Here is a 27,351-nt window from a genome sequence, read left to right on the forward strand (position 1 = left end):
TATAGATAGAAGCAAATACTTTTCCTTCCTTTCTCAAGAGAATAGTATTCAGTGCTTCCTATGAAACAACTTAGAAAACTAAGAAGCAATCAAAAGATCATCTGAACCCCACACTAATCCAACAACTACTGGAATATATTTTTGAATATATGTGAATGTCACTCTAACTCCAGGAAAGAAAGTTATGAATCAAAATCACAATAATAAGAGGAAAAGAAAATTGGAATACTATGGAAACTTAACATTTTAAATAAAGTACAAAGATTAATTCAAACAAGGCTAAACAAACTTATCAAATTCTTGGGTTGCTGAGTATCCTATATAATAAAATCCTAATATGCTAAATGTCCAGTCAACTGGTTGGCCGTTCAAAACCAAAGCGTAATATGCTAATGATATGCTAAGGCTGCTCAATTGCTCGCTATGACATGCACTGACCACCAGGGGGCAAACAGTCAACCAGTCACTATGACATGCACTGACCACCGGGAATAGATGCTCTGACCCTTAGGTTAGCTTGCTGCTGGGGTCCAGTCGGTCGGGACTGAGTGAGACAGGCCAAACATGCCCTGGAGCCCTCCTGTGGCCCCTCCCCAGCTGGCCAACCTCTCATGTTTCCCCCTCCGCCCTGATAGTGCACTGGTAGGGTCCCTCAGCCTGGCCTACACCCTCTCACAATCCAGGAACCCTTGGGGGATGTAGGACAGCCAGTTTTGGCCAGATCCCACAGGGGGAGCACCGCTCAGCCAGAAGCTGGGTTCACAGCTGGCGAGCACAGTGGCAGTGGCGGGAGCCTCTCCCACCTCTGCAGAAGCGCTAAGGACAGGGGGAGCGGGCCTAAGCCAGCAGTTGGACATCCCCTGAGGGCTCCCAGACTGTGAGAAGGCGTAGGCCAGGCTGAGGCACACTCCCCCCCCCCCCGGCCCTGAGTGCATGAATTTCGTGCACCAGGCCTCTAGTTTCATATAATTAATAAAACAATCATTACTATGTAATCCAGAATAATGCCACTAGATTTTAAAGAACTTGAAGGGCCTATAAAATTTGTATATTTTTAATATTCTATAATTTCTTTTATATTCTCTTAAATACAAAGAAAAGGTTGCTAAATAGATGTAACATTCAACCTAGTACCTATTCAAAATTCTAAGCACATTGTATGTTTAGTGCCAAAACAGAAAGTGTGTATGTGTCGGGGTGGGGATGGGATGAGGTGATTGCACTATTTTCTGCTTTCAATTGTGAATGCAGTCTAACAATTCATTATAAATGTGTTTCCTTGATTTAGAATGTTGTTTAACTTTAGCAGATTTTTTGCAGTTTCTCGCAGCAGAGTTTAATTGGAAACTCTGGGGAAAACATATTCAATACTTTACAACTCTAGACAGAGAATATAGTAATCAGCTTCATTGAAAGTGAAAAAAGCAGATATAGAGAAATGCTGTGAATGCCAGGGTGGGGGTAAATCTACTCACCTACTGAGTAGCGCATCACAGAGAGCTGTTCATTCCCATCTGTATGGATAGAAACTAGATCTCTGGTTTCTGCATCCAGAACAAACCACCTATTAAGAAGTAAAAATAAAAAAACCTTCAGATATTAGCATTTATAGAAAAAATGGTTGCTGGTCATTTCTCCCATTTTAAAAATTAAGAAATTTTAATTTTACTCTTAAGTATGACATGTTTCCCTCTTCCAATGAAGGATGAGTTCATTTTGCAAAATGTTGCTAGATACAATATAAATATACTTATATGGGCCTAGGCATGTTCATTTCTATTTAGGTATTCACTGAATGCCCACAGCGTTTCTTTGCTAATTAGTCTAAACAGAATAAGATGACAGGATCAGTGTTTCTGAAGATTATACTAGAAGTGGGGAAAAGGAAATGAGCCAATTAAAACAAAACAATCAAGTGCCAATCTTAGTGATGCTGACTATGAACGTCTAGTAGAGGAACTCTCATAAGGAAAATGAATGGTAGCAGGAGGATAGGATGTAGGATATGGGTTGAGCTGAACCCCGAGGGAAAGAAGTACAGCAGTTCAGGCAGGAGGAGTGAAAGCTGCACAGCTATGGAGGTGGGAGGGAGCATGCACAGTGTGAAGGTGGGAGGGAAAGGCAGCCAGCCATTCATTTGGTGTGATTTCAAAGGAACCAGCAGGGGGCACTCTGCCTCTCCAATACCTTAACATATGCACAGAGAAACTAAATTTGATAGTTTTTCATTCACATTTATAGGAAAAGTAAAAATGTAAAAGCCTCTTGAGAAGTAAAACAATGACTTAAATCCAACTACATCATAAATGACTTATCTAAAAGCACTAAAGGAAGAAATGGTGTTTCAGAAGAGTATGGCAAGATATGAGCTGTAAGAAAAGGCTAGGAACTAAGGATAGACAACCAAAGGCTGGATAAGTGAGAGAAGGCAGGTTATAGACCAGTGATGGCGAACCTTTTGAGCTCAGCGTGTCAGCATTTTGAAAAACCCTAACTTAACTCTGGTGCCGTGTCACATATAGAAATTTTTTGATATTTGCAACCATAGTAAAACAAAGACTTATATTTTTGATGTTTATTTTATATATTTAAATGCCATTTAACAAAGAAAAATCAACCAAAAAAATGAGTTCGCGTGTCACCTCTGACACGTGTGTCATAGGTTCGCCATCACTGTTATAGACAGTATGTAGAGCTGGTTGGAGTTCAAAGTTGAGCATTGCCTAGCTCAGATCAGGCATTAAAAATATTTGTAAAATGAATAATGAACTAATATAAAATGTCTTGAACATGATAAAACCTATATTTTAGCAAGAATTACTTAGTAGTAGTGCAGTGTGCAGGAAGAAATGGTTAGGGTGGAGAAAATGGGACAATACTAGAAAAATAAAATTACTATCTAAATCTCATGTAATACGATGGGACAAAAGCAGCAAGTTTTGTTTTAAATTATTCAGATGGGAAAATTCTATCACTAAAATAAGCCAGTAACAGAAATCAGAATGACAGTTCCTTTCAATTTTGAAACTAATTATATAACTAATATCTGGAAAGAGATCATTTATTTTTCAGATTAAAATAAATACTATTTATGAGAGGATAGTGCTTTAAAGAATTTAAAAAACACAAGTTTAGTGATGCTGTTTCATATGCCTTAATGAATTCAAGGTAGGAGATGAAAGACGAAAAGATCCCAACTATTCTACATAATATACTAGTATATGATAAAGCCTAATATGCTAAGTGTCCGACTGTTCATTCAACCGTTTGACCAGTTGCTACAACACACACTGGCCACCAAGGGCAGATGCTCCGACTGGTAGGTTAGCTTGCTGCTGGGGTCTGCCAAGACTGGGATTGGGCGAGATGGGCCGGACACGCCCTGGAGCCCTCCTGTGGTCCCTCCCTGGCCCCGACCGTGCACTGGTGGGGTCCATTGGCCTGGCCTGCACCCTCTTGCAATCCAGGACCCTTTGGGAGATGTCAGAGAGCTGGTTTCAGCCCAATCCCCGCAGGCCAGGCTGAGGGACCCACTGGTGCACAAATCCGTGCACCAGGCCTCTCGTTTACCTATAAAATTGCTCTCTAAACATGTTCATGAATGAATTTTAGTAACTTGTAAGCCATAGGTTGAAACTTCCAGGTAGCTAACTTAATTCACAAATTCTGTCTTCTATCCAGGTAACAGAAATAGCTTCTATTTGTGAATACTGGAGTTTAAAAGTAGGAAACTGGCATTTGAAGCCTATGCTACAAGTTTACTGGTCATTTCAATTTCAAAGGTATATAAGAAACACACTTTATTGCAATTGGACAGTTCCCATAGATTAAAGGTTTCTTCTGAGAATGTATTTCATTAATCAACTTTTATGGCTTCCACTGTGATGCTCCTCTAAGCCAAGAAGTGCCAAAGCTGATGCCAAGTGAATTGCCCTCTCACAGTAAGGGAACAAAATATTCCAACTCAGATTAAACAGACATACCTAAAGAACAATGAGATACAGCTCCACTCTGCAGGTGTCAGGTTTCCAGTTTTTAACGAATTTATGTAAACTTTACCATACCTTCTTAGGCATTCAAAAATTATCAATTTTTATTTTGGAGAAGCCCCAACTGATACTGTTTCCAAATTAGTTTAATCTTACTAGGAAAACTGCAAACAATTTTATCGTTTTGGAAACCCCTCAAAAAGTTATATTTAAAAAACCACCCCAGAGCCCTGGCCAGTGTTGCTCAATGGTTACAGTGTCGCCCGCACACTGAAGGTTTGATTCCTGGTCAAGAGCATGTACCTGGGTTGCAGGTTCATTCCTTGGCTCCAGTCTGGATTGTGTTTGGGAGGCAACCAATCAATGTGTCTCTCTTACATCAATGTTTCTCTCCCCCCCTCCTTCCTTCCCTTCCACACTCTCTGGAAATCAATAGAAAAATATCCTCGGGTGAGTATTAAAAAAACAAAACAAAAAACACCAGAATGTCTTATTGGTATAACATGTAGGAAACAAAAACTCTGAGTCATTTACTAGAGATGGTAGTTATTTAAAAAAAAAAACCAAAAGAGACCTCTGCCTCCTTTTTCTATTTCTTCAGTCACATATAAGAGATTAATTCTACTTTTGTTAAGCAATTTTTAGTAATAATCCAACAACTTTGTTATTGAAAATAAACAACTTCCATATGGACCCCAAGAAATAATTTTAAAGCTCCCACTCTTTTCACTGCATGAATTATGTTCTATCTTCAGAAAGATGTTTTGGACTCAGGATCTCTGTCCCTAATAAAGGTATGGAGAACATAACAAATTCTCTACCAATGGGAATTTTATAGAAATAAATATTTAAGTTTTCATTGTGTTGAATTTATTCTTATTCTAGTCTAGAGTATATAAATTGTAACCAAGCTTCCGCTTTAAGGTAATCTGGAATTATTATGGGACTCTATATTGCCCCTAAGATAAATGATGGTACTACATTTTGGTATTTGACTCACATGTCAGATCAATTTAAATATATAACCAAAGATTTCTCATCTCGAATACATTTAGAAAGATCCATTAGGTCCTTGTTTGTGACCTAATGCAAGAATAGGAATGTGGCTTTTATAATCAGAAAAATGTATAAAGTCAAAAACAGGAAAAGAGTAGCCCATTTCAACTTTCTTATTTTACAAATAAGAATAATGAAATCCTATGATGCCAAAACCCCCAACCAGTCATCAACCAAGTAGTTAGTGGCAGAACCAAGATAGAGCTCTGGCCTGTGCTTTTCACTGTCTCACAACAGGAAGGGTGTGATCTCTCTCTGCCTGTGATACGCTGACATTTAGGGATTCAGAGAAGAAAAGAGCTGGGAAAGGACGCAAAACAGGAGTTTATAATCAGACTGGGGAGAAAGAGTGAGTTAATAAAGTAAAATGAAATATACAAGGATTATGAAATTTCAGGCAGGGAGGATGTAGGTGACCTGGGATTCCATCTCATCAAATGTGGCACGGATAGGTGGGACATAAACAGGTGGAGAGGAGTAGATAGAAAAGTACAAAGGGTCCAATGGATAGAGTGTGCCTGCAGACCTAAGGGTCCTGGGTTCAATTCTGGTCAAGGGCATGTACTTCAGTTGCAGGATCCTCCCTGGCCCAGTCCCTGGGCTTGTGCAGGAGGCAACCAATCGATGTGCTTCTCTCACATCGCTGTTTCTGTCTTTCCCTCTGTCTTCCACTCTCTCTAAAATTCAATGGAAAAATATCCTTGGGTGAGGATTAAAAAAAGAGAGAGAAGCACAAAGGGGTTGGACAGGACAACAACTTGACCATTCTATTCTTTGGGGGGGTGGGTGGTGGTGGGGGGGTGGAGGGAGTAGAGGGGGGCAGAAGAGATTAACCAAAGAGCTTGTAAACACAGACAATCCTGTGGTGAAGGCCTGGGATGTATGTGTGTGGAGGAGGAGACCTCTGTAATACTTTCAACAATAAATGTAAACTTAAAAACAATCATTAATGGGCTTTACAGGCCAAGCTAACAAGTTTAGGTATCAAAAAGCCTTTAGAAACGTTCTTGACCTGAATTTGCTCCATCTATTTCCTCCTGCCTGATATGACTCCTCACTCTTCACTGCCTCTTCAAGATCCAAGGACTCCTCCAAGGCAGGACCAATCTCACCTCCTCTGTGAGGTGTTCTCTGACAACTCAGGCTCACAGTAATTTCTCTGTTGAACTCCAAGCACTGCTGCCTGTTTATTCAAGTAATGCTAAACCTAATAAAAGCTCTTTATTTTCTTATGGACATACATAATCTACTTGGGGAAAGGGACCATGTCTCATATTCCTCTGTGCCACTCCATGCATCGAGATCAGTGCCTTACAGTTGTAGGAGTTCAATAAGCATTGCAAGAGCGACTCAGAACTGGAGTTGTAACAAGGCAGAACTCAGGGAGATTCATGCTGATAGAGTTCAAAGACACTGTCACCTGGGAAATGAGCGCAGGAGTACCCAAGGACCATGTTAAGTAACACCAAATTGCAGAGGGAAAAAGCTGTTCTTTTCTAATTAGAAATCTTCTCTTTTAATTATGTCAAAGAAGAAAGTCTCAGCTAGTGCTAATATCACTTGAACATCTCCCTTTTGAGGAGCATTTATGCCTAGAACCTCTATCGTCAACAGTATCTGGCTGAATTTTGATAACAGTACTTTAGCTACATTGCGGCTTGCCAAGGTACATTCACCATCAAAATTGGAAGGTTCAGCTGGATTGCTTAAGCGTCTCCAGGTCTAGTGTTCTGTTGCTGTGATTCTGCATCAAAACTAAATTAAATTCTTTACCCAGCCATCTGCCAGGCTCACTGTCCCTGACATGTACTGTAATGCAGGCTGCACAGGGCAGGGATTTTTGTTTTGCACTCTGATGTAGCTTAAATCCCCACAACAGTGTTGAACCAAGAGCAGGTGCTCAGTAAATAATTACTAATGATTGAAAGAGTATATGTAACAGATAAGAGCAACATGCATATTAGTGTGCCACCTAAAAATAAATCTTTAGATCATATTGACAACATTCCTAACAATGGTTAAACATTCCCCACTTCAAATCACTCAGCTCACATTCCCTTAAAGACCCTACCTGCCTGAGTGCGTTCCTATGGCCACCACTGTGCCACTTGGATGAAAATCTGCACAGTGTCCTGGTTCCTAGAAGAAAGACAGAAAGCTGTTGGGGAGTACATGAGAAAGACTCACTAGATCTATAGGAACAGTAGCAAAAACTATTTGAAAATAACTTGTTTCATATAAACATCGAATTCCAATCAACATCCTTGTAGCTATGTGGATATGAGAGGAAAAAAGAATTTCAGAGCAGGAAGGGGTACGCTGGCAGAGTGGTGAGGAGAAAGGACAACCAGCTTGTGGCTAGGCAGTGGAATAATAATAGAATAACAACAAACATTTGTATAGTTCTTTAGAGTCTGCAAAGAAAATGTATACACCTTTTGGGCTAGACAAGATGGGTATCTCAGTGGGGTTGGGAGAAAATACAGTAAGAGACCAATTCAAAAAGAAGACAGTCTGTTAGTGAGCAGCACTTGCTGAATCCAACTGCACCACCACCAGAGGCCCAAACATGTCTGAACAGTGCTCCATGTACATGTGAAATCTTTTTACTATGGAAACTGATGGGAAAATTGAGCTTTTGCACTGCTAATTTGCTTCTTCAGAGTAGGTTCATGGAATATTTTTGACTAAACTCTCTTCCCTTTACTAAACACTTTGTTTTAACCAATGCTGAGTTCTTTCACTTTTGCTGCTTCCAAATGCTAGTCTGGGGCATTTCTGTGGGGAGATTATAATCCAATTTTGTTTTACTCACATCTACGAGTCTGGTCCATTCCAGCCTGTGTTCCATTGAGTTCCACATGCACACCTGTCTGTCCTGAGCACACGTCAAGAGCAAATCTTTGAAGGGATGTGTGGCAAGACCCCAAAGTTCATCTGTATGACCCTGAAATAAAATACACCTATTATTATGTTAAAAGAAACAAAATATCATAAAAATATTCAGTTAATGGTTAAAATTACAGTTACCTGGACTTCTATTTGGAAGCCATCATTAAATGTTCCCCGTAAAATAAAATTTCGTGATGTGCCTACTAAAAATTGATCTGCCTTTCCTTCTGCAACAGCTCTGATTGTTCCATACTGATCAGGAACCTAAAAAAAAAAACAACCCACACTGTAATGTCACCATGCACATACTAACATGCATTAATTACAACCCCAAAACAGCACTAATAGCTAAAAACAATTATGGGGTAATGAGTGACAAAATTCCCAATTTGAAAGTAATATGGTAATCTTATGCTAATGATAATTTATTTATTCAATTCATTTTATTACACAGAAGTTATAATGTATTATTATTATTGACATTCTTTGTTTCAGTACATTTTAAATTTATATTTTACATGATTTTAAGAGTTAAGGCTTAGGAGGAGAGGAAGGTCTGGTTTTGTTACTTAATAGTTATGTTATTTTGGTCAAGTCATTTGGCCTAAGACAAGTTTCTTTATATATAATATGGGAATAATAATAATAATCATAATAATAATACAGACGCTACTTACCCTGTAAACTAAAAAGCAGTATATTATAAAGTGTTATAACTCTTTAATAGGACTCCTTGGTAGATCAATCTCATTTAATCCATTACATGGGAAACTCTCAGTGAATGTTATCTAGATACTAAAAGCCTAAGTGACTGTTACAGCAGAAGGACCAGAACAACCAGTCGCTGGATGCGCATTGACTACCAGGGGGCAGACACTCAAGGCAGGAATGCCACTCAGCCAGAAGCCAGGCTCACATCTGGCGAACACAGCAGTGGTGGCGGAAGCCTTTCCCACCTCCACGGCAGCACTAAGGAAGGAGCAGTGAGCAGGAAGGCAGTTAGGAGTGAGGGGTCCTGGACTGCAAGAGGGCACAGGTTGGGGTGAGGGACCCCACCCCGCCCCGTGCACGAATTTCGTGCACTGGACCTCTAGTATCTATACTAATAAAAGGGTATTATGCTAATTAGACTGGGAGACCTTCCAGATGTCCTTCTGGACAAAGGCATGGTGGTGGGGCTGAGGCAGAGGTGGTTAGGGGCAATCAGGCCAGGAAGGGAGGGCAGTTTAGGGTGATCGGCCAGCAGGGGGGGTAGCTGGGGGCGATCAGGCCAGCAGGGTGGGGGCAGTTGGGGGCGAGCAGGCTGGTGGGGAGGGCAGTTGGGGGCGAGCAGGTTGGCAGGCAGAGTGGTTATGGTTAGGGGCAATCAGGCAGGCACGTGAGCTGGTTAGGAGTCAGCGGTCCTGGATTGTGAGAGGGATGTCTGACTGCCAGCAGTCGGACATCCCCTGAGGGGTACCAGATTGGAGAGGGTGCAGGCCAGGCTGAGGGACAAGCCTCCTCCCCACCCGCACGAATTTTGTGCACCGGGCTACTAGTTAATATAATAAGTAAAGTGTTATAACTCATTAATAGGACTCCTTGGTAGATCAATCTCATTTAAACCAAAGAATGACTCCTTCTTTATGAAGTATGACCCCAAAATTATTCCTGAAAGCACAAAGAACTGAATTCTAAAAGTAATCCAAATTTACATTAGAAATGGCAAAAGGAGGATAAACTAGATGGTATAGCTTGACTACAGAGGGTATGAGTTATCTGTGAAGAAAAGAAACAGCATGAATTTAAGGCTGAGATAAAGCAATTCTTTCTTATCTATCTTCTTGAAGATAAAACCCAAGAGCAGTACTATCAGGATCCTCTTTTTAGAGATTTTGTCTGGAAAACATGTTTAGAATACAATGAGCATAAGTTCAAAATTTAAATCACTCAAAAAGAGTCAATATCAAAGCAAGAAATTTGCCCTTGCTTTGAGAATTATTGATCTAAAATACAACTCTTAACTGTTCTACCATCTGAGACCTCAATTCAATTAGCATTTAATACCTTTCACAGTACACATAATACCTGTCAGGTTTTATAAATACACCTGGTCCACACCATGAAGAAGAAAGAAGCATAGATAATTATCTACTATCATTAAACTCACTGTTGAATGATTATTTTCAGTATTAAAATTAAATTGGTCATTTTGCATACCCTGGTTATATTTTGGATCACTAAGAAAAAAAAGCCTTAGAAATAAACAAGTAAGTTAATTATTCTGCCCAATCTTTTTTTTTTTTTAAATGCTTTCAAATTATTTTGTTTAATGATTGGTTTCTTTTTTCTTTTCATTCTGAGGAAATGAAATGACAAGGATATGCACCAACTTCCCAGAAAGTGTAAGTTATCTTAAAGTGGGACAGAAGACATTAGTTTAGAGGGTTTAACATTATAATTTTTATGTTCCCATCCTTACCTCAATTTCTCTTTCGGGATTCAAATCATGATCCCACAGAATTATTTTTCTGTCTTTTCCTCCTCCAGTTAATAACATCCCATTTCTCATCTGACAAAGTGTGAATACACTGCCATCATGAGCTTTGATTTGTTTGCTGATCTGATAAACACCTAATAAGATTAGGAAAAAATAAAAACACTAGTGATAACATTTCCCCTCAAACTTTAGTGGCTTTCTGGAAGAAAATAGATGCTTTATGACTTAAGATGGGATTACATCATGATAAACCCATTGTATGATGAAAATGCATTTAATACACCTAATCCACCAAACATCATAGCTTAGCCTAGTTGGTTTTTACCAAAGTGCATATCACGTTTGCACCACCGTCAAGTTGAAAAACTGTAAGTCAAACCACAGTAAGCTGGGGACCATTGTATAAAGCAGTGGTTCTCAACCTTCTTTCTGGCCCTTTAAATACAGTTCCTCATGTTGTGACCCAACCATAAAATTATTTTATTTTATTTTTTAAAAATATATTTTATTGATTTTTCACAGAGAGGAAGGGAGAGAGACAGAGAGCTAGAAACATCGATGAGAGAGAAACATTGATCAGCCGCCTCCAGCACATCTCCTACTGGGGATGAGCCCGCAACCCAGGCACATGCCCTTGACCAGAATCGAACCTGGGACCTCTCAGTCCGCAGGCCAATGCCCTATCCACTGAGCCAAACTGGTTTCGGCCATAAAATTATTTTTGTTGCTACTTCATAACTGTAATGTTGCTACTGTTATGAATTGTAGTGTAAGTATCTGATATGCAGGATGGTCTTAGGCGATCCCTGTGAAAGGGTCGTTTGACTGCCAAAGGGGTCGCGACCCACAGGTTGAGAACCACTGGTATAGAGTGATTACTCAAAAGTGCCTACAACTCAACAATCAAACACCTATTTTCAGCAAGTTATGCAAGGCTGGTAGTGTAGCTTAATACAACCTTTTGTATTTATGTCAATATTGTTACTCTGAAAATATTTCAAAACATGTTCTTACAAAAGGATAGAGTAGTGACAATTCTATAGACAACAGGGGATACTCAGAACTTTACAATCTCTTATAATCATCTTATTATGGTAGTTAGCATAGTATCACTTTTCTGATTTTAGAGTTGAGGACACACAGGTATAGAAATGGCTTAACCAATACCACATAGTTAGCTAGTGACAAAGCTGTGAATAGGGCTCAAAGCTCTTCACTCAATGTACCCTTAAGTTTGCAAAAAGCTTTAATTTCCTGCTGAGGTAACAGTATTTAACATTTAGCAACGACTGTTGACCTACCAGCTCTGGCAAGGACTACCCCCTTTATTTGCTGAGATATGGAGACTGGGAAAGGCACTGGGCAGAAGTGGGCACTGGAGGCCTGGAGTAGTGGGTTTTGACCAACCAGAGAAGTATTTTAAATTAAAGCTGTATCAATGTGATAGTTGAATGACAGGCCAGCTTTCTTGTATGCTCACAGAATTTTACAAGTAGCCAGGGAGGGACAAGGCAGGTACATAAAAGGGGATTACATATGTACATACATACACACATGAGCACACGCACAATCATCAGATTCTCTTTTTTAAAGGTGAGGATAAGATTTTAGTACCCAAACCTTTTCCTTTGGTATTTATCAGACCTTATTCAGAAAAGCTCTTTATCTGGCTAGTGAGGCTGGTAGAGCAAGAGGTTAAGCTTTTTGGAAGACAATTATTTTGCAGAATTGGTTACCAGGCTCAAAATGGGAAGGTAGAGCCTTGTTTAAATTTGGCCAAAGTTAAGTCAATAAATAGACCTTAGATCCTTTAGAAAAGTAAAGAAGTTACAAGTTTAAAAATTGTTCAGTGGGGGAAATGAGTGAAGATGGACAAAAGATACGTACTTCCAGTTATAAGGTAAATAAGGTATGGGAATTGAATGACCACAGTAAACAATACTGTATTGTATACTTGAAAGTTGCAGAGAAAGCAGATCATAAAAGTTCTCATCAGGAGAAAAAATTTTAACTATGTGAGGTGATGGATGCTAACTAAACTTGTGGTCAAATCATTATGTGGTATACCTTAAACTTATACAATGGTATATGTCAATTATATATCAATAAAACTAGGAAAATGTTCATTTTCTAAAATCATTCATCAACTGATGAATGGATAAACAAAACGTGGCATGTCCATATCATGGAATATTATTCAGCCATAAAACGGGATTAAGTACTGACACATGCCACAACATGGATGAACTGTGAAAACATTAAGGTTGAAGTGAAAGAAGCTAAACACAAAAGGGCATATAATGTATTATTCCACTGATATGAAATGTCCAAAAACAGGTAAATCCAGAGAGCAAAAGTAGACAAATGGTTGTTAGAGGCTGAGGGGGGGGAGAGGAGAATAAAATGTTCCAAAGTTAAACAGTGGCGATAACTGCACAACTCTGTGAGTATAGTAAAAACCACTGAATTGTATATTTTAAAAGGGGGAATTTTATGGTATATATGTTATATCCCAATGAATCTGTTATTGAGAATTGTTTATTTTTATTCATTTTTCTATTTGAGCTGACATTATATTTTTAAAATTAACTAGCCCTGGCCAGTGTGGCTCAGTTGGTTGAGTGTTGTCCTGTGCACCAAAGGGTTGCTGGTTCAATCCCAGCAACTGATCAATGTTTCTCTCCTGCTCCCACCCTAAAATCAATAATAAATAAGTAAATAAAAATTAATTAAAATTTGTAGGGCTTTGGTATCCTGAAAAAAAGAAAGAAATGCTATAGTTGACTCTAAAAATTACTCAGTGTAAGGGTGCTAGTGGTACAAATAACAGATGGGCATGTCTGGTAGAGAGAAAGGAAAGGACTTGACTGATTGGGAGTAAAGCTTGCCTGATTTAGCGGAATTAAAGCAGAACTCCAACAACTTTATTATTAAGATCAAGTGTGTCAGCTCACACCAACATTCATCACTTAAAAATACTTTAAACACTGAACAATATAATTTTGTCCAAGTAGAATAGTTAGCCAATTACCAAAAGAGAAAGGACATGTGAGGCATATGAATTTTCTGAGAGTATTGTTGGCTTTATTTGAGCATTTAAAAGGGGGGTGGGGTGGAGAGTTATTTTCTAATGCACGGTTAAATTAACAAGAGCAGTCTTAAAGTACCATGAAAGAAATTACAAAAAGCAGAGGTGTGGAGATTCATAGATCTCCATCAGAATGTATAAAAATGCAATAGTTTTTTTATATATATATATATAATTTATTGATTTCAGAGAAGAAGGGAGAGGGAGAGTTAGAAACATCAATGAGAGAGAAAAATTGATCGGCTGCTTCCTGCATGCCCCCCACCACTGGGGATCGAGCCTGCAACCCGGGCATGTGCCCTTGACTGGAATCAAACCTGGGACCCTTCAGTCTGCAGGGTGACGCTCTATCCACTGTGCCAAACCAGCTAGGGCTAGTTTTTCTATTTTTAATTCAGTTTTCCATACCTTCGAACATGACAAAACCTTGTCAAATATATAAGGTATTCCTAGAATGATGGAATGTTACAAAATAGAAAATAAAACTGAAGAACAAATGCTTCATTGAGCCTATATTTGACATTCTAATTCAAGCCAAATAATGTTTGAAATACTAGCCAAGAAAAATAATTATCCTTGAATTTAAAAACCTATTGTACCTCCAGGTGTAATCACTGCCACATCTATCCAAGCTTAACTGCAAATCCCCTCATTTCTCTAATCTCTTACAGAACAAAGCTTTCATAAAAAGCAAGTTTACCTTGACTGCCAAATAAAGATGTTTGGAGGGCTTCCCATGCCTGTTTAACTATAGGATCAAATGTCAAAGACTTTAAAATTTATATTATATTCTTAGCAAATGGACAAATGGGCCCATATTAATTATTTGGAGCAGGTAAAATGGTGGTGTGCTGCCTTGGCCTACACACCAAAGGGCTGTGGGTTCTATTCTCGGCCAAGGGCACATACCTGGGTTGTGGTTTCAATTCCCAGCCCCCGTTGGGGCGCATGCGGGAGGCAACCAATTGATGTGTCTCTCTCATATCGATTTCTCTCTTCCTTCTCTCTCCTCTCTCTCTCCCTCCATTCCATTCCCTCTAAAAATCAATGGAAAAAATAACCTCGGGTAAGGATTGACAAACAAACCGAAATATGGTGGTTTGTTACTTAGTTCCTAAAAGGAACTTAGATTTAAGAACTATGAACATTTTAATGGTGGTGGGGATACAATCAACTTCCCCTCCCTCTCTTAAAAATTATGAATTACTTCATGTAAGAAAAATTGAACTATTTCATACCCCGTAAGAAAGAAAAAATACTGAAACAACCTAAGTGTCCAATGACAGAGAAATGAATAAAGAAAATGTAGTGTATATGTATATACACACAAATATTACACACATAAATACATACACACACAATGGAATAAAAAAGAAGGAAATCCTACCATTTGTAACAATATAAAGTCCTGAGAACATGATGTTAAATGAAATAGGACAGAGAAATACAAATGCTATTTCGATCTCACTTACATGTGGAATGTGTGTGTTTTGAAACAGTTCTACCTTTCCCGCCTTTTCTCTTTCCTTTTCCTGGGCACATGTGTTCGTATCTGAAATGCCCAGAACAGCATTGTATATCACAACTGTGACTTACTGACAGGCTATCCTCTGGCACTGGACAGAGTTTGGGTGTAAATGTATCCACTCTTCATTAGCTTAATGCATGTTGAGGTGGGAGAGGCAGGGAAAGGTTCAGAGGTTGTTTTTATTTTGGTTTTTGTCTGAAAAACTTGTGCAAAGAAAATCTACACATGCAAACACAGGAAATGGGAAGTCTAATCTTGTAAACTGCCAGGCACATGAAATGGTCTATATTGTGCTCTGCTTACGTGACTGTTACAGGCAAACTTGCTGAGAATTTTGTTTCTTCCTTTATATTTGGGGTTACAATTCTGTAGGTGTGGCTGGGAAGGATTTCATGTATGGAGTGAAATAAATGTGTGAACCCAGATCACAACAGAGATCAAAGTTCCATACCTTTTGTAGTCTTGTGCACTCATTATGGCTTAACCTTAAATAACACTTCTTCTGTGAAGTCTTCAAAAAACTCAGCAGATCAGATGATCTCTCTCAATTTTACACTGTTTAAATTAACATATCTATATCACCTCTCTATTTATTTCTTAACTAGAGGCCCGATGCACGAAATTCGTGCAACAGTAGGCCTTCCTTCCTCTGGCTGCCGGCACTGGCTCCCCTCTGGCACCCAGGACCCAGGCTTCGCCACAGCCTCGGCTTTGTTCAGAAGGTCAACTGGAAGGACGCCTGGTCTAATTAGCATATTATGCTTTTATTATTATAGATTAACCTCCTAGAAGGAAATGTTCAGGAGGATCAAATGTAGGTTACATATGCTTAATAATTAGTAAATATTTTAATTTTAAAAAGATTATGAAGAACCTTAAAACATAATGTATGGTAGTGGTTCTCCTGCTGTTTCACTGCAGCCTTTCCTGGTCTGGGTAAAGATGAAAGTGCAATAGCAATATGTGCAAATTAAAAAGCAGTGACAATATGAGAATACTGTACCTTTCGGCCCTTTCCCAGGTGTGGGTTCTACAGTAGTTTTGCTCCATATAAGTATAACTCCACCTGAGTCTCCAGTAAGAACATCTCCATTCCCCAAAAATGCTAAACACTGCACAAATTTTGGTTTTTCATATTTCTACAAAAAAAATAAAAGAGAATTTTCAGTTTTCCCTTTGGCATGATGATTCCATGCTCACTCAACAATTAAATATTAAAGTTTTATAATGAAATTTATAATATTCTGGTCCTTACCCCAAAAATTCCCTGTTTTCTTGTTAGTGAATTGCCACTCCAGGTCCAGAAAAAAATATGAGATTTACCACATGTTATTATGGTATTTGCATCTGTTGGATGGAACTCCACAGCCAAAACAACTTCATTTGTTGTCTGTGGAAAGAGAAATAAAGCTTTAGATGAATGTATACTCTTATCTCCATTAAGAACCAATTACAGCTATGGATAAAGACAGGAAAAAATTTTAGGATCTATTTTCTTGAACATTTGTAACAATAAATTTTTATAATAATGATTTAAATTTGATGTCTTCATATTATTATATCATTTTTTATACTATTTATATATAACTAGAGGCCCGGTGCATGAAATTTGTGCAGGGGAGGGAGCCCCCCTCAGCCCAGCCTGCACCCTCTCCAATCCAGGACCCCTAACCGCCTCTGCCTGCCAATCTGATCACCCCTGTCCCCCCACCAGCATGATTGCCCCTTACTGCGCCCCCTGTTGGCCTGGTTGCCCCTTACTGCCCCGCCTCTGCCAGCCTGGTCACCCCCAACTGCCCCTCTTTGCCGGCTGGTCGCCCCCAACTGCCCACGCTGGCCTGGTCGCCCCACACAGCCTTCTATTCGGTCATTTGGTCACCCTTCACAGCCCCCCGCTGCCGGCCTGGTTGCCCCAAACAACATGCTGTTCAGTCATTTGGTCGTCCCTCACTAACCCCCCTGCCGGCCTGGTCGCCCCAAACAACATGCTGTTCAGTCATTTGGTCGTCCCTCACTAACCCCCCTGCCGGCCTGGTCGCCCCACTCAGCCTATTCGGTCGTCTGTTCGGTTGTTTCGGATGTGACGGCCCCTGAATCTTTATATATATAGATAACTGCATTAGAAAGACATTTAAATGAATTAGTTTTAGATTATTTTAGCTTCTTACACATTTAGGGAAAAGCACACTAAAACTATCAAATATAAGAACAATATACATTTGTCTTCAAGATACTGCCATTTCAATTTTCAAAAAGTCTTATCTTTCTCTGTACTATTATTATTGACCACTCATTCATTTAAGAAAATTTATTACTGATTTAGAGATTCACCCTTAGGCTAAAAGCATATAGAATGGTCACTACTGAGTCATACAGAAATGAAAAACAAAAAACCCCCAAGAGCTTTTATGCCATTTCCCCAAAAAGAAAACTTAGAAAAGATAGAAGTTTAACACATCGTTTGCGGGTAGTTTTTATCACGCGCTAACAGGTGGCATGGGCCATTTTTGCTAATTTTTTGCGCAAATGGCAACGTTCAGTAAAATTACGATAACTTTAGTTTACGTATTTATACGTTACCCGGATTCTACCGCTAGTCTATAAAAAACGTATTAATACGTGTCCCGCGCTCTACTACCAGTCAACGCTACCAGTCAACGTAAAATGTATAAATACGTTTCCCGCATACAATGTGTTAAAACAACTAGGAGAAAAAAGGAATGGGCACAAGCGTCCAAAGGAATTACAAGTAGTTTTTTCACTGAAATTATTGAACTGAGGATGTCTTAAAAACACTACATTTCAATATGTTCAGTCAGTCATAACTGAGTTCTTACTAAATTGATGTTTTATGATAAAAGCAGCTACTCAAACTAAATGGTGAGGTGAAATCTATATGCTTGTGCAGCTGTTTGTTGGTAGCTGGTGCTCACCTACAAGGGTGATCACTAAGGTGTGTTTTATGTGTATGGAAGCATTTCTTCACTGCAAACCAATATGGTAAACATGGTAATCTTGTAAACAAAGTGAATTAAATAAAATACCTTTTACATTCTTATACTAATAAAATGACACTTGAAACAACTGAGCTAATTAAAAAAAATTTCCCCAATGGCTTCAATTTTACATTTCTACTACCAACAGTTGGACGCTACAGCTTGTACAGGCACATGAAAAAACTCAAACAATCTAATCTGAATGCTTTCTCCCCCTAGGAGGGAAAAGGACAGTAACCTTTTTTGTTATATAGTTTCCACAATGTTGGTTGGAATGAGTAAGTCAAAGTAAATTTTAAAGATAATGTGTTAATTAACAACGAAAAAATTCGTCATCTTTCTTCCAGGATGATGTTGCCTTTTATTTTAATTAATTAATTAATTTTTAAATCTTTATTCTGACCAAGATCTCTGCCTGTCTCCCTAACTTCTTTTCTTTTAGTTGTTGTTAATCCTCACATGAGGATATTTTTCTATTAATTTTTAGAGAGTGGAAGGGAGGGGAAGAGACAGAGAAACGTCGATGTGAGAGAGACACATCAATTGCTTGCCTCCCGATCAGGGTTGGGTTTCGAGCCTTCAACCAAGGTACGTGCCCTTAACTGAAATCAAACCCGAGACCCGCCCTAGCTGGTTTAGCTCAGTGGATAGAGCATTGGCCTGTGGACTGAGGGGTCCCAGGTTCAATTCCGGTCAAGGGCATATGCCCAGGTTGTGGGCTAGATCACCATTAGGGGGCGTGCAGGAGGCAGCCAATCAATGGATTCTCTCTCATCATTGATGTTTCTATCTCTCCCTCTCCCTTCCACTCTCTGAAATCTATAAAAATATATTTAAAACAAACAAACAAACAACAACAACCCCCCCCCCCCCCCCCGGGACTGATTGGGCATGAGAAACAAGGGAAAGGAGTCATATCTATCTTTGGCAACTAAGTGGAATGTGGTGTTAATCACTGAAAGGTGAAACTGGTTGGGAGTTAAGGAAGATGATTAGTACAGATTTGGTTCTGTTCATTATGACTTGTGGGTTAGGATATTCAATTAAAGATGCCTGGCAGGCAACAAGAAATATGTTTAAATCTGTGAGAGATCTGGGCTACACGTAAATGATGGAGAACAGAACAGATAGTAACTAAGGCTATGGCAGCTGTATGCTGTCAATGGAGGACATAAGATATAATTCTGAATAACAACAACATTTAAAGTCCTAGAAAGGAGATCTGCTAACCTTTACTACAAAGGATCAAAATTCACATACTGCACTTTGGTATAACTTCCCTATGTTTCAATGTTAAATTACCCTGAATGATGGCTGAAAGACTATCTGTATCTTCATTTATATTTTTTAAAGTTTGAGGTTTCTTATACTCTTTTTAAGTACAATCAAAAAGTTATGCTATTTGAAAACATAACCTCTTTTCGACCAACAAACTGAAAGCTTGAAGCTTATACAGAACAAAACTGCCGAGACAGAGTGCGGGCGTGCGACTGAAGAGGAATGTGATGTTATTTAAGAGTACAGCAAACATGTCATAGGCTTTTTTTAGTCATCCTGTCACTTTGAATCCTTCTGAAAGCCGGTCAGGAGGAGGCCATTTCTGACCCATGTGAATGCTGTTGTAATGCTAACCTTACATTCCTCTTTTACAAGTTACGACTGATCCACACTAAGGACCAACACTATTCTATACCAATTATAAAATACCAGAGGCCCAGAGCACGATTAAATTGTGCGTGGTTAGGTTAGGATCCCTAGGCCTAGCTGCAATCAGGGCCATGTCCACCGCCCAGCATTGCTCCTCCACCTCTGTGGCCCCTGCCCCAGAAACCTCCACGCTCACAGCCCCCACCCTGCAAGGCTCCTTGGCCTCACTGCTGCCCACGCCCTGCGATGCTCTTCTGCCTCAGCAGCCCTGAAGCTCCAGCTCACAGCCCCCACCCCGCGAGGCTCCTCGGCCTCAGCCCCCGCTGCAACGCTCCTTCGCCTCACCTCCCGGAGAAGCTCCACGCTCACAGCCCCTGGCCCCACCCCGCCATGCCGTGAGAGCCACACCGGTGCTTTGGTACCACAGCTCCCTCCTCCTGCCGCTGCACTATGGGCGGCCAAGGGCCCACAGCTCCCACTCCCTCAGCTCCCTAGCAAGCTGTTCGGTTGTCCGTCCAGTTGTGATGGCACCTGGCTTTTTATATATATTAGGATGCTACATTTTATGTAACACGAGTGGCCTGGTGAACGGATTCGCGCACATTGAAAGGAAATTAATTATAAGACATATTTTATTATTGCTATTTGCCTTTTCTCTATAATACAGTGGTTCTCAACCTGTGGGTCGCGACCCCTTTGGGGGTTGAACGACCCTTTCACAGGGGTCGCCTAAGACCATCGGAAAACACATAATGACATATTGTTTTTGTGATTAATCACTATGCTTTAATTATGTTCAATTTGTAACAATGAAATTGGGGGTCACCACAACATGAGGAACTGTATTAAAGGGTCATGGCATTAGGAAGGTTGAGAACCACTGCTATAATATTAGTGTCAGAGATGAAAAAAATTAGTAAAATGTATATGAAAATAATATGTAGAGTAATAAACAAACAATAACAACATAACAAAAAACATGATATAAAAACAAAAAATGATATAAAAACAAAAAATGATATAAAAACAAAAACATGATATAAAAACAACATTGATAAAAACAATGACTGATAAATTGATTAAACTTATTCTGATATCTCCCCGTATACCACATTAGGAGGAAAAAGCACTTTCAGAGTGCTTGACCAATTTTCCTTGTGACAAAGTATTTACAACTTTAACATCACATACTCTTCGAACTCAAGAGAAAACAACATATAATTGACCATGTCCAAAAACAATACAAGAAGGCACTTCTTGTTCAGGTAGGAATATTCCTATTCCATCTAGAGTTTGTCCTTGTGATTTATTAATAGTCATCACAAATGCTGGCATCACGGGAAACTGTCTTTGAATTAATTTAAATGGGAGGCCAGTGTCAGACGGGGACAAATCAATTCTTGGAATCAGAACAACCTCTCCTTCCATAGATCCTGTTAATACTTCAGAGCTTTATATGTATCGCGCATGCATGAGTCAACATTTTTAAACTAGAGGCCAGCTGGGGAGGGGGAGATACGTGGGAGGTTGGGCGGCTGGCCCTGCCCCCATTGGGCAGATTGGCTGGCCGCAGTGCACATCATGGTGACTGGTCGTTCAGGTTGCTTGGCTTTTATATATATACTAGGGGCCCGGTGCACGAAATTCGTGCACTGGGTGTGTGTGGGGAGGGGAGTGTCCCTCAGCCCAGCCTGCCCCCTCTCACATACTGGGAGCCCTCAGGCGTTGACCCCCATCACCCTCCAATCGCAGGATCGGCCCCTTGCCCAGGCCTGACGCCTCCGCCAGAGGCATAGACCCCCATCACCCTCCAATCGCCTGATCGGCCCCTTGCCCAGGCCTGACGCCTCCGCCAGAGGTGTCAGGCTTGGACAGGGGACCCCCATCTCCCCCTGATCACTGGCTCTGGCCCCCGCCCAGGCCTGAGGCCTCTGGCCCAGGAATCATGCCTGGGCAGGGGACCCCCATCTCCCTCTGATCGCTTGCTCCACCCCCGCCCAAGCCTGACGCCTCTGACCCAGGCTTCAGGCCTGGGCAAGGGGACCATCATATCCCCCCAATCCCCGGCTCCGCCCCCCACCCAGGCCTGATGCCTCGGCCAGAGGAGTTGACCCTCATCACCCTCCGATCACCAATCACCGGATCGGCCCCTTGACCAGGCCTGAGGCCTCTGGCCTAGGTGTCCGGCCCGGGCAGTGGGGACCCGCAGCTGCAGCGGCCCCGCGATCGTGGGCTCTGCTTTAGGCCCAGGCAAGGGACCCCTAGCTCCCGGGACTGCCAGCTTCGACCGTGCCCAGCTCCCATCGCTGGCTCCACCCCTACTTCCTGTTATCACTGGCCAGGGCGGCAAAGGCACCTGATTCTCCGATCATTGCCCTGCCCCCCAGCGCTTAGCTCCCCCTGGGTTTCCGATCACTGTCAGTGGCGGGGGCTTCTTCCTGCTTTCCCTTTCGCCTCCCTGCATTGTGCCTACATATGCAAATTAACCGCCATCTTGTTGGCAGTTAACTGCCAATCATAGTTGGCAGTTAACTGCCAATCATAGTTGGCAGTTAATTTGCATATAGCCCTGATTAGCCAATGAAAAGGGTATCGTCGTACGCCAATTACCATTTTTCTCTTTTATTAGATAGGATAGAGAGAGAAAGTGCCAGTGTGCATCATATGTACTGGCCAGTAGGTGGGACAGTCAGATGGATGTATGGTCAGTCACTTAGCCTTTTATATATATAGAAGATTATAACAATGCATATCATTACATATGCTTTTCAGTTATGTCACCCATACTCCTACGATTGAATTTTTCCTTTAAAATTTTTAAAGCTTAAATGAAATAATAGATTTTGTTTAAAAAGCAGCAGTAGTCGCCCTAGACCAGCTGTGGGCAAACTACGGCCCGCTTGAAATGAATAAAACTAAAAAAAAAAAAAAGACCGTACCCTTTTATGTAATGATGTTTACTTTGAATTTATATTAGTTCACACAAACACTCGATTCATGCTTTTGTTCCGGCCCTCTGGTCCAGTTTAAGAACCCATTGTGGCCCTCGAGTCAAAAAGTTTGCCCACCCCTGCCCTAGACGGTGTGGCTCAGTTGGTTGGGTGTCATCCCATGCACTGAAAGGTTGCCAGCTCAATTCCTGGTCAGAGCACATGTACGGGTTTCAGGTTTAATCCCTGGAAGGGGGCATAGAGGAGACAGCCATCGATGTTTTGCTCTCACATCAATGTTTCTTTCTCTCTCTGCCTTGCTCTCAAAATATCAATTAAAAAAATCTAAAAAAAAAAAGGCAGCAGTAGCCAAGTAGAGTACTGTCTTAATTTTGAGATTAAACATCCATCTACTTTGTCATTTCAGTAGCATAATGTCTTTGAAATATCACTAACATTGGTTGAAGTTGCTTGAATATTTTATCTTAAGATACCATAAGAATGGTATTCTTAATAGCATAAAATGACAACTTAATAAAGCTGATAATTTGGACCAGTTAGTGTGCTCCTGCACATTAAGGATATGCAATATACTTCCAAGGATCTGCAAAACAAATAATGTATTCTAAAAGATAACAACTGAAACTTTTTTGGACTTACCTTTATTTCTGCTCCTTTTGACTTTTTCTGCCAATCCCACACAGTAAGCATATGCTCATTGGAGTCATCAATAACACATAAGTGAACACCTGAATCCTAAAGAAAAGTCAATTATAGGCATTTAAAATTTTTCAGATAAGGCTGACTTTCTAGGAACAATTACCATATTATTAAAACAGTCAACATTAAGATAATCCAAAATCCTTTAAATGTATGATTCCTTGAAATATAGTGAATATACTACTAAAACTGATTTTCTTCAGAAATATAAAAGATTCTTTTAAAAAATATTTTCCAGTTTTAATTTTTTTCCCTAAGTTGATTTCTACTTGCCATCTAGCCACTTTTATTCAGAGATAGCAAATAATGCATTTTGAGGATTGTCCCCTAGTCCCCTCTTGCCTTCTTATATTTAAAGTATAGTCCCTAGCCAGTGGATAGAGCGTCGGCTTGCGAACTGAAGGGTTCCAGGTTCAATTCTGGTCAAGGTTACATGCCTGGGCTGCAGGCTCGATCCTGCAGTAGGGGGCATGCAGGAGGCAGCCGATCAAGATCAATGATTCTTTCCCATCACTGATGTTTCTCTCTCTCTCTCTCTCTCTCTCTCTCTCTCTCTCTCTCTCTCTCTCTCTCTCCCTTTCTCTCTGAAATCAATAAAAATATATTAAAAAAATAAAAAATAAATTATAGTCCCTTGAGGTAGGCATGAAATGTATATAATTTTATAACTTTGTTCCTAAGTTTTTGTAGTAGATGAAACAAGCTAAAATTAATGGCCTGTTTTAAAGTTTGCCAATTTCAACTTTCCATGATATACATTAATATGAACAAACAAAATAAATAAAAGCATAATTGAATTCCTTTCTATTTATTTTTCCAACGTGATTTTCATTCACATAATTTAAGTCTCCCAGTTTAAGAAAAAAGAACTGAGGACATTAAAAAATTATTTTTTCACCCAGCTGGTGTGGCTCAGAGATTGAGCATTGACCTATGAACCAGAAGGTCACAGTTCGATTCCCAGTTAAGGTTCATGCCCAGGTTTCAGACTCAGTCCCCAATAGGGGGTGTGCAGGAGGCAGCCAGTCAATGATTCACTCTCATCATTGATGTTTTTATCTCTCCCTCTTTCCTGCCTCTCTGAAGTCAATAAACATGTTAAAAAAAATTTTTTTTTCTCTACTAGCATTTGCAGCATATACTTTAAATGTCTTTGGAACAAAGAAATACTGTGATGAAGAGGAGAGGTACTGAGAAAGGTCAGAGTTTATTCTCTTTATCTTTCTTTTAACCTGTACCAGAATGATTATCTAAACCAGGAAAAGTTAGAGTAGGAGGCAATCCAAGATAGTCTTAATATTTTAACAATATCAACAAGATGACAAAAGTTTCTGCTACAGAAATTTAAGTGGGGAAAAAAGGTAGCAAAAGTATTTCCTTTCTGTCCTGTCCTTTTATCTACTTTTCTAAATGCCTTTCTCCCAATTCCTGACTCATTTGACCCTTGACACTCAGTGCTTTCAAGGTAGCAAAATTCCCATATCCACCCAAATTTATCTTTTTGTTCTAAAAATGTCCCTTCCTCTTCATGTCGCACAAAACTCCCATAATCCAGAATATAGCTGCTGATACCTAGGAACTGAAGAGATTATATGAATACATTAATATATTCTAAAGTATGAATGGGACCCAATAAAACATGGAGGGATATTTATATTTGAAACTAAAAATTGTGGATCCTGCCCTAGTTAGTGTGGCTCAGCTGGTTGGAGCGTCATCCCATACACCGAAAGGTCGCAGGTTCAATTCCTGGTCAGGGCACATAACTAGGTTGTGGGTTTGATTCCTAGCCGAGGTGAGTATGAGAGGCAACCCATTGATGTTTTTCTCTCTCTTTGTAAAACAAACAAAAAAAAGATGGAGCCTAAAATGTAGCTCTCCTACATTTAAATTAATATGAGCCCTAACTGGTTTGGCTCAGTGGATAGAGCATCGGCCTGCGGACTGCAAGGTTCCAGGTTCGAGTCCGGTCAAGGGCATGTACCTTGGTTACGGGCACATCCCCAGTAGGGGGTGTGCAAGAGGCAGCTGGTTGATGTTTCTCTCTCATCGATGTTTCTAGCTCTCTATCCCTCTCCCTTCCTCTCTGTAAAAAATCAATAAAATATATTAAAAAAAATTAATATGAAAGTTGAAATGAACAATTACATATAACTTACGAGTGAAGAGATTGTTTAAATTAGTAACATCCTGTTTTATTTCCCCTCAGAATAAAGCTTCAAGGCTTAGGTAAGATTGTTAGATACTGAATTTTAAACTCATACTGTCATTAATTCAGAGCCATGATAATTCATGATATTAGTGAATACAAAGTTCTGTCTTTTGCTCCAACATGACATTAAGAAAAGACAGTATTTGTGCAAAATCAACATTTTTAAACTAGAGGCCAGTTGGGGAGGGGGAGATACGTGGGAGTTTAATGACAACATGAGTTTAAAATTCAGTATCTAACAATTTGTGCAAGTTTCAGGTCTGTGAATTTTCTAAATAAAATAGAGCTCTATTATCCAAGCTAAACAAAAGCACAACTTACTGCTTGTTTTACTTTTACTATGCCAACCATGTATTCCTCCAACATTTCCCAATACTCCCCAGGAATTTTATTTTAGGACAGAAAAAAATTAAGTATAACTAAGTATAATATTCTGGATCCTAGCTAAACCAAAGTACTTTAGTATTTAGGTTAAAATGCTGGCTATAGCTAATATCTCATATTTCAATTCAGAGTTATCACTTTCTATGAACGCACAGACACAAAAATGAGCTTAACTTCTTTTTGGCTTCTTTGTACCGCTTGCTTACTCCTTTAAAAATTATTACTTACAGCTTTTGAAAAATCCAGGCACCCTACTCCACGCTCAAAAGTTCCAAGTCCAATAATCTGCAGTGTGGATAGACTAACTGAATCCCACACTCTGACATGGGGTTGCAGAGGCTGCAAAAACAAGGGGAAAAACACAAGATAGGACTCACTGGTATATAGGTGGATGCCAATGAATACCACTACAACACAAAACTGTTTACTGTCTTTAAAAAGTAATAGAGATGGATAAATATCTAATAAAAAATAGCTACTACATTTAGACATGCCCTCAAAGAATCTTGAGCAGGTATTTTCTTCTCATACCATAAAAATAAGGATATAACAACAGTGATAATAGTAGCAGCAAATGATCTGAATATTTCTCAAGTGCCATATACTATTCTAAGTATATCACATGTATTAATCAGTTTAATCTTCATAATTCTATGAGCTATTTACTATTACAATCACCATTTCATAAATGAGGAAATTGACATAAGAAGATTTAAATAACTTGTCCAAAGTTACACAACTATTAAAAGGTGGAGTTAGGATTCAGACCCAGGAAAATTTGCTCTGGATACCCTGCTTTTAGCATTACCTTTATTCCTGGGAAAAGAGTACTTTTTAAAATCAGTGCTCAATAAACTGCTAAGCAAACAGTTCTTAAAACAGAATCTGGAACTGGAAGGGGTCTTATAAGTCTTCAAATATAATCCCTCCAAGTCCTTTTCATGAAAGAAACAAGCCAGAGAATGCCATGAGTACAGTCATATATTTCTAATTAGTCATTATTAATATTCACTGTTGATCCTTACAAATAAGGGATTTGTCATTTAAGCCTATTTAGTAATACTAAATAGCAACTAAAAATTTTAAAGTGTTATCAGTGCTACTCATATATAAAATCAATTTAGGGAAATTGCAGTACCTATAGCAAACACTGATAACTTATTCTATGCTAAAAATATAGATATAACGCCCAGCCACCATGGCTCAGTGGTTGAGCCTTAACCTATGAACACAGGAGGTCCTGGTTTGATTCCTGGTCAGGGCACATGCCTAGGATGTGGGTTTGGTCCCTGGTAGGGGGTGTGCAGGAGGCAGCCAATTAATGATTCTCTCTCATCATTTATGTTTCTCTCTCTTCCCTCTGAAATCAATAAAAATATATATAAGTTAACAATCTTATCAGTATTCCCATTTTTAAAAATAAGTAGTTT

General features: G+C 39.7%; 1 protein-coding gene across 6 annotated transcripts in view; it reads right to left on the reverse strand.

Moving 5' to 3' along the window:
• Nucleotides 1-27,351, reverse strand: part of EML4 (EMAP like 4) — a 159,293-nt gene that overhangs the window by 21,228 nt on the left and 110,714 nt on the right. For all 6 annotated transcript variants that reach the window (XM_059659985.1, XM_059659986.1, XM_059659987.1 and 3 more), the window contains 9 exons: nucleotides 26,150-26,260; nucleotides 23,266-23,361; nucleotides 16,288-16,422; nucleotides 16,036-16,171; nucleotides 10,399-10,550; nucleotides 8,076-8,201; nucleotides 7,861-7,992; nucleotides 7,117-7,184; nucleotides 1,476-1,564 (listed from right to left, as the gene is read on the reverse strand). In XM_059659985.1, the coding sequence (XP_059515968.1) occupies nucleotides 1,476-1,564; nucleotides 7,117-7,184; nucleotides 7,861-7,992; nucleotides 8,076-8,201; nucleotides 10,399-10,550; nucleotides 16,036-16,171; nucleotides 16,288-16,422; nucleotides 23,266-23,361; nucleotides 26,150-26,260 (1,045 nt within the window). The remainder of the gene's footprint in view (nucleotides 1-1,475; nucleotides 1,565-7,116; nucleotides 7,185-7,860; nucleotides 7,993-8,075; nucleotides 8,202-10,398; nucleotides 10,551-16,035; nucleotides 16,172-16,287; nucleotides 16,423-23,265; nucleotides 23,362-26,149; nucleotides 26,261-27,351) is intronic.

The sequence above is a fragment of the Myotis daubentonii genome, chromosome 12 (genome assembly GCF_963259705.1).
Source record: "Myotis daubentonii chromosome 12, mMyoDau2.1, whole genome shotgun sequence".
Classification (NCBI taxonomy): Eukaryota; Metazoa; Chordata; class Mammalia; order Chiroptera; family Vespertilionidae; genus Myotis; species Myotis daubentonii.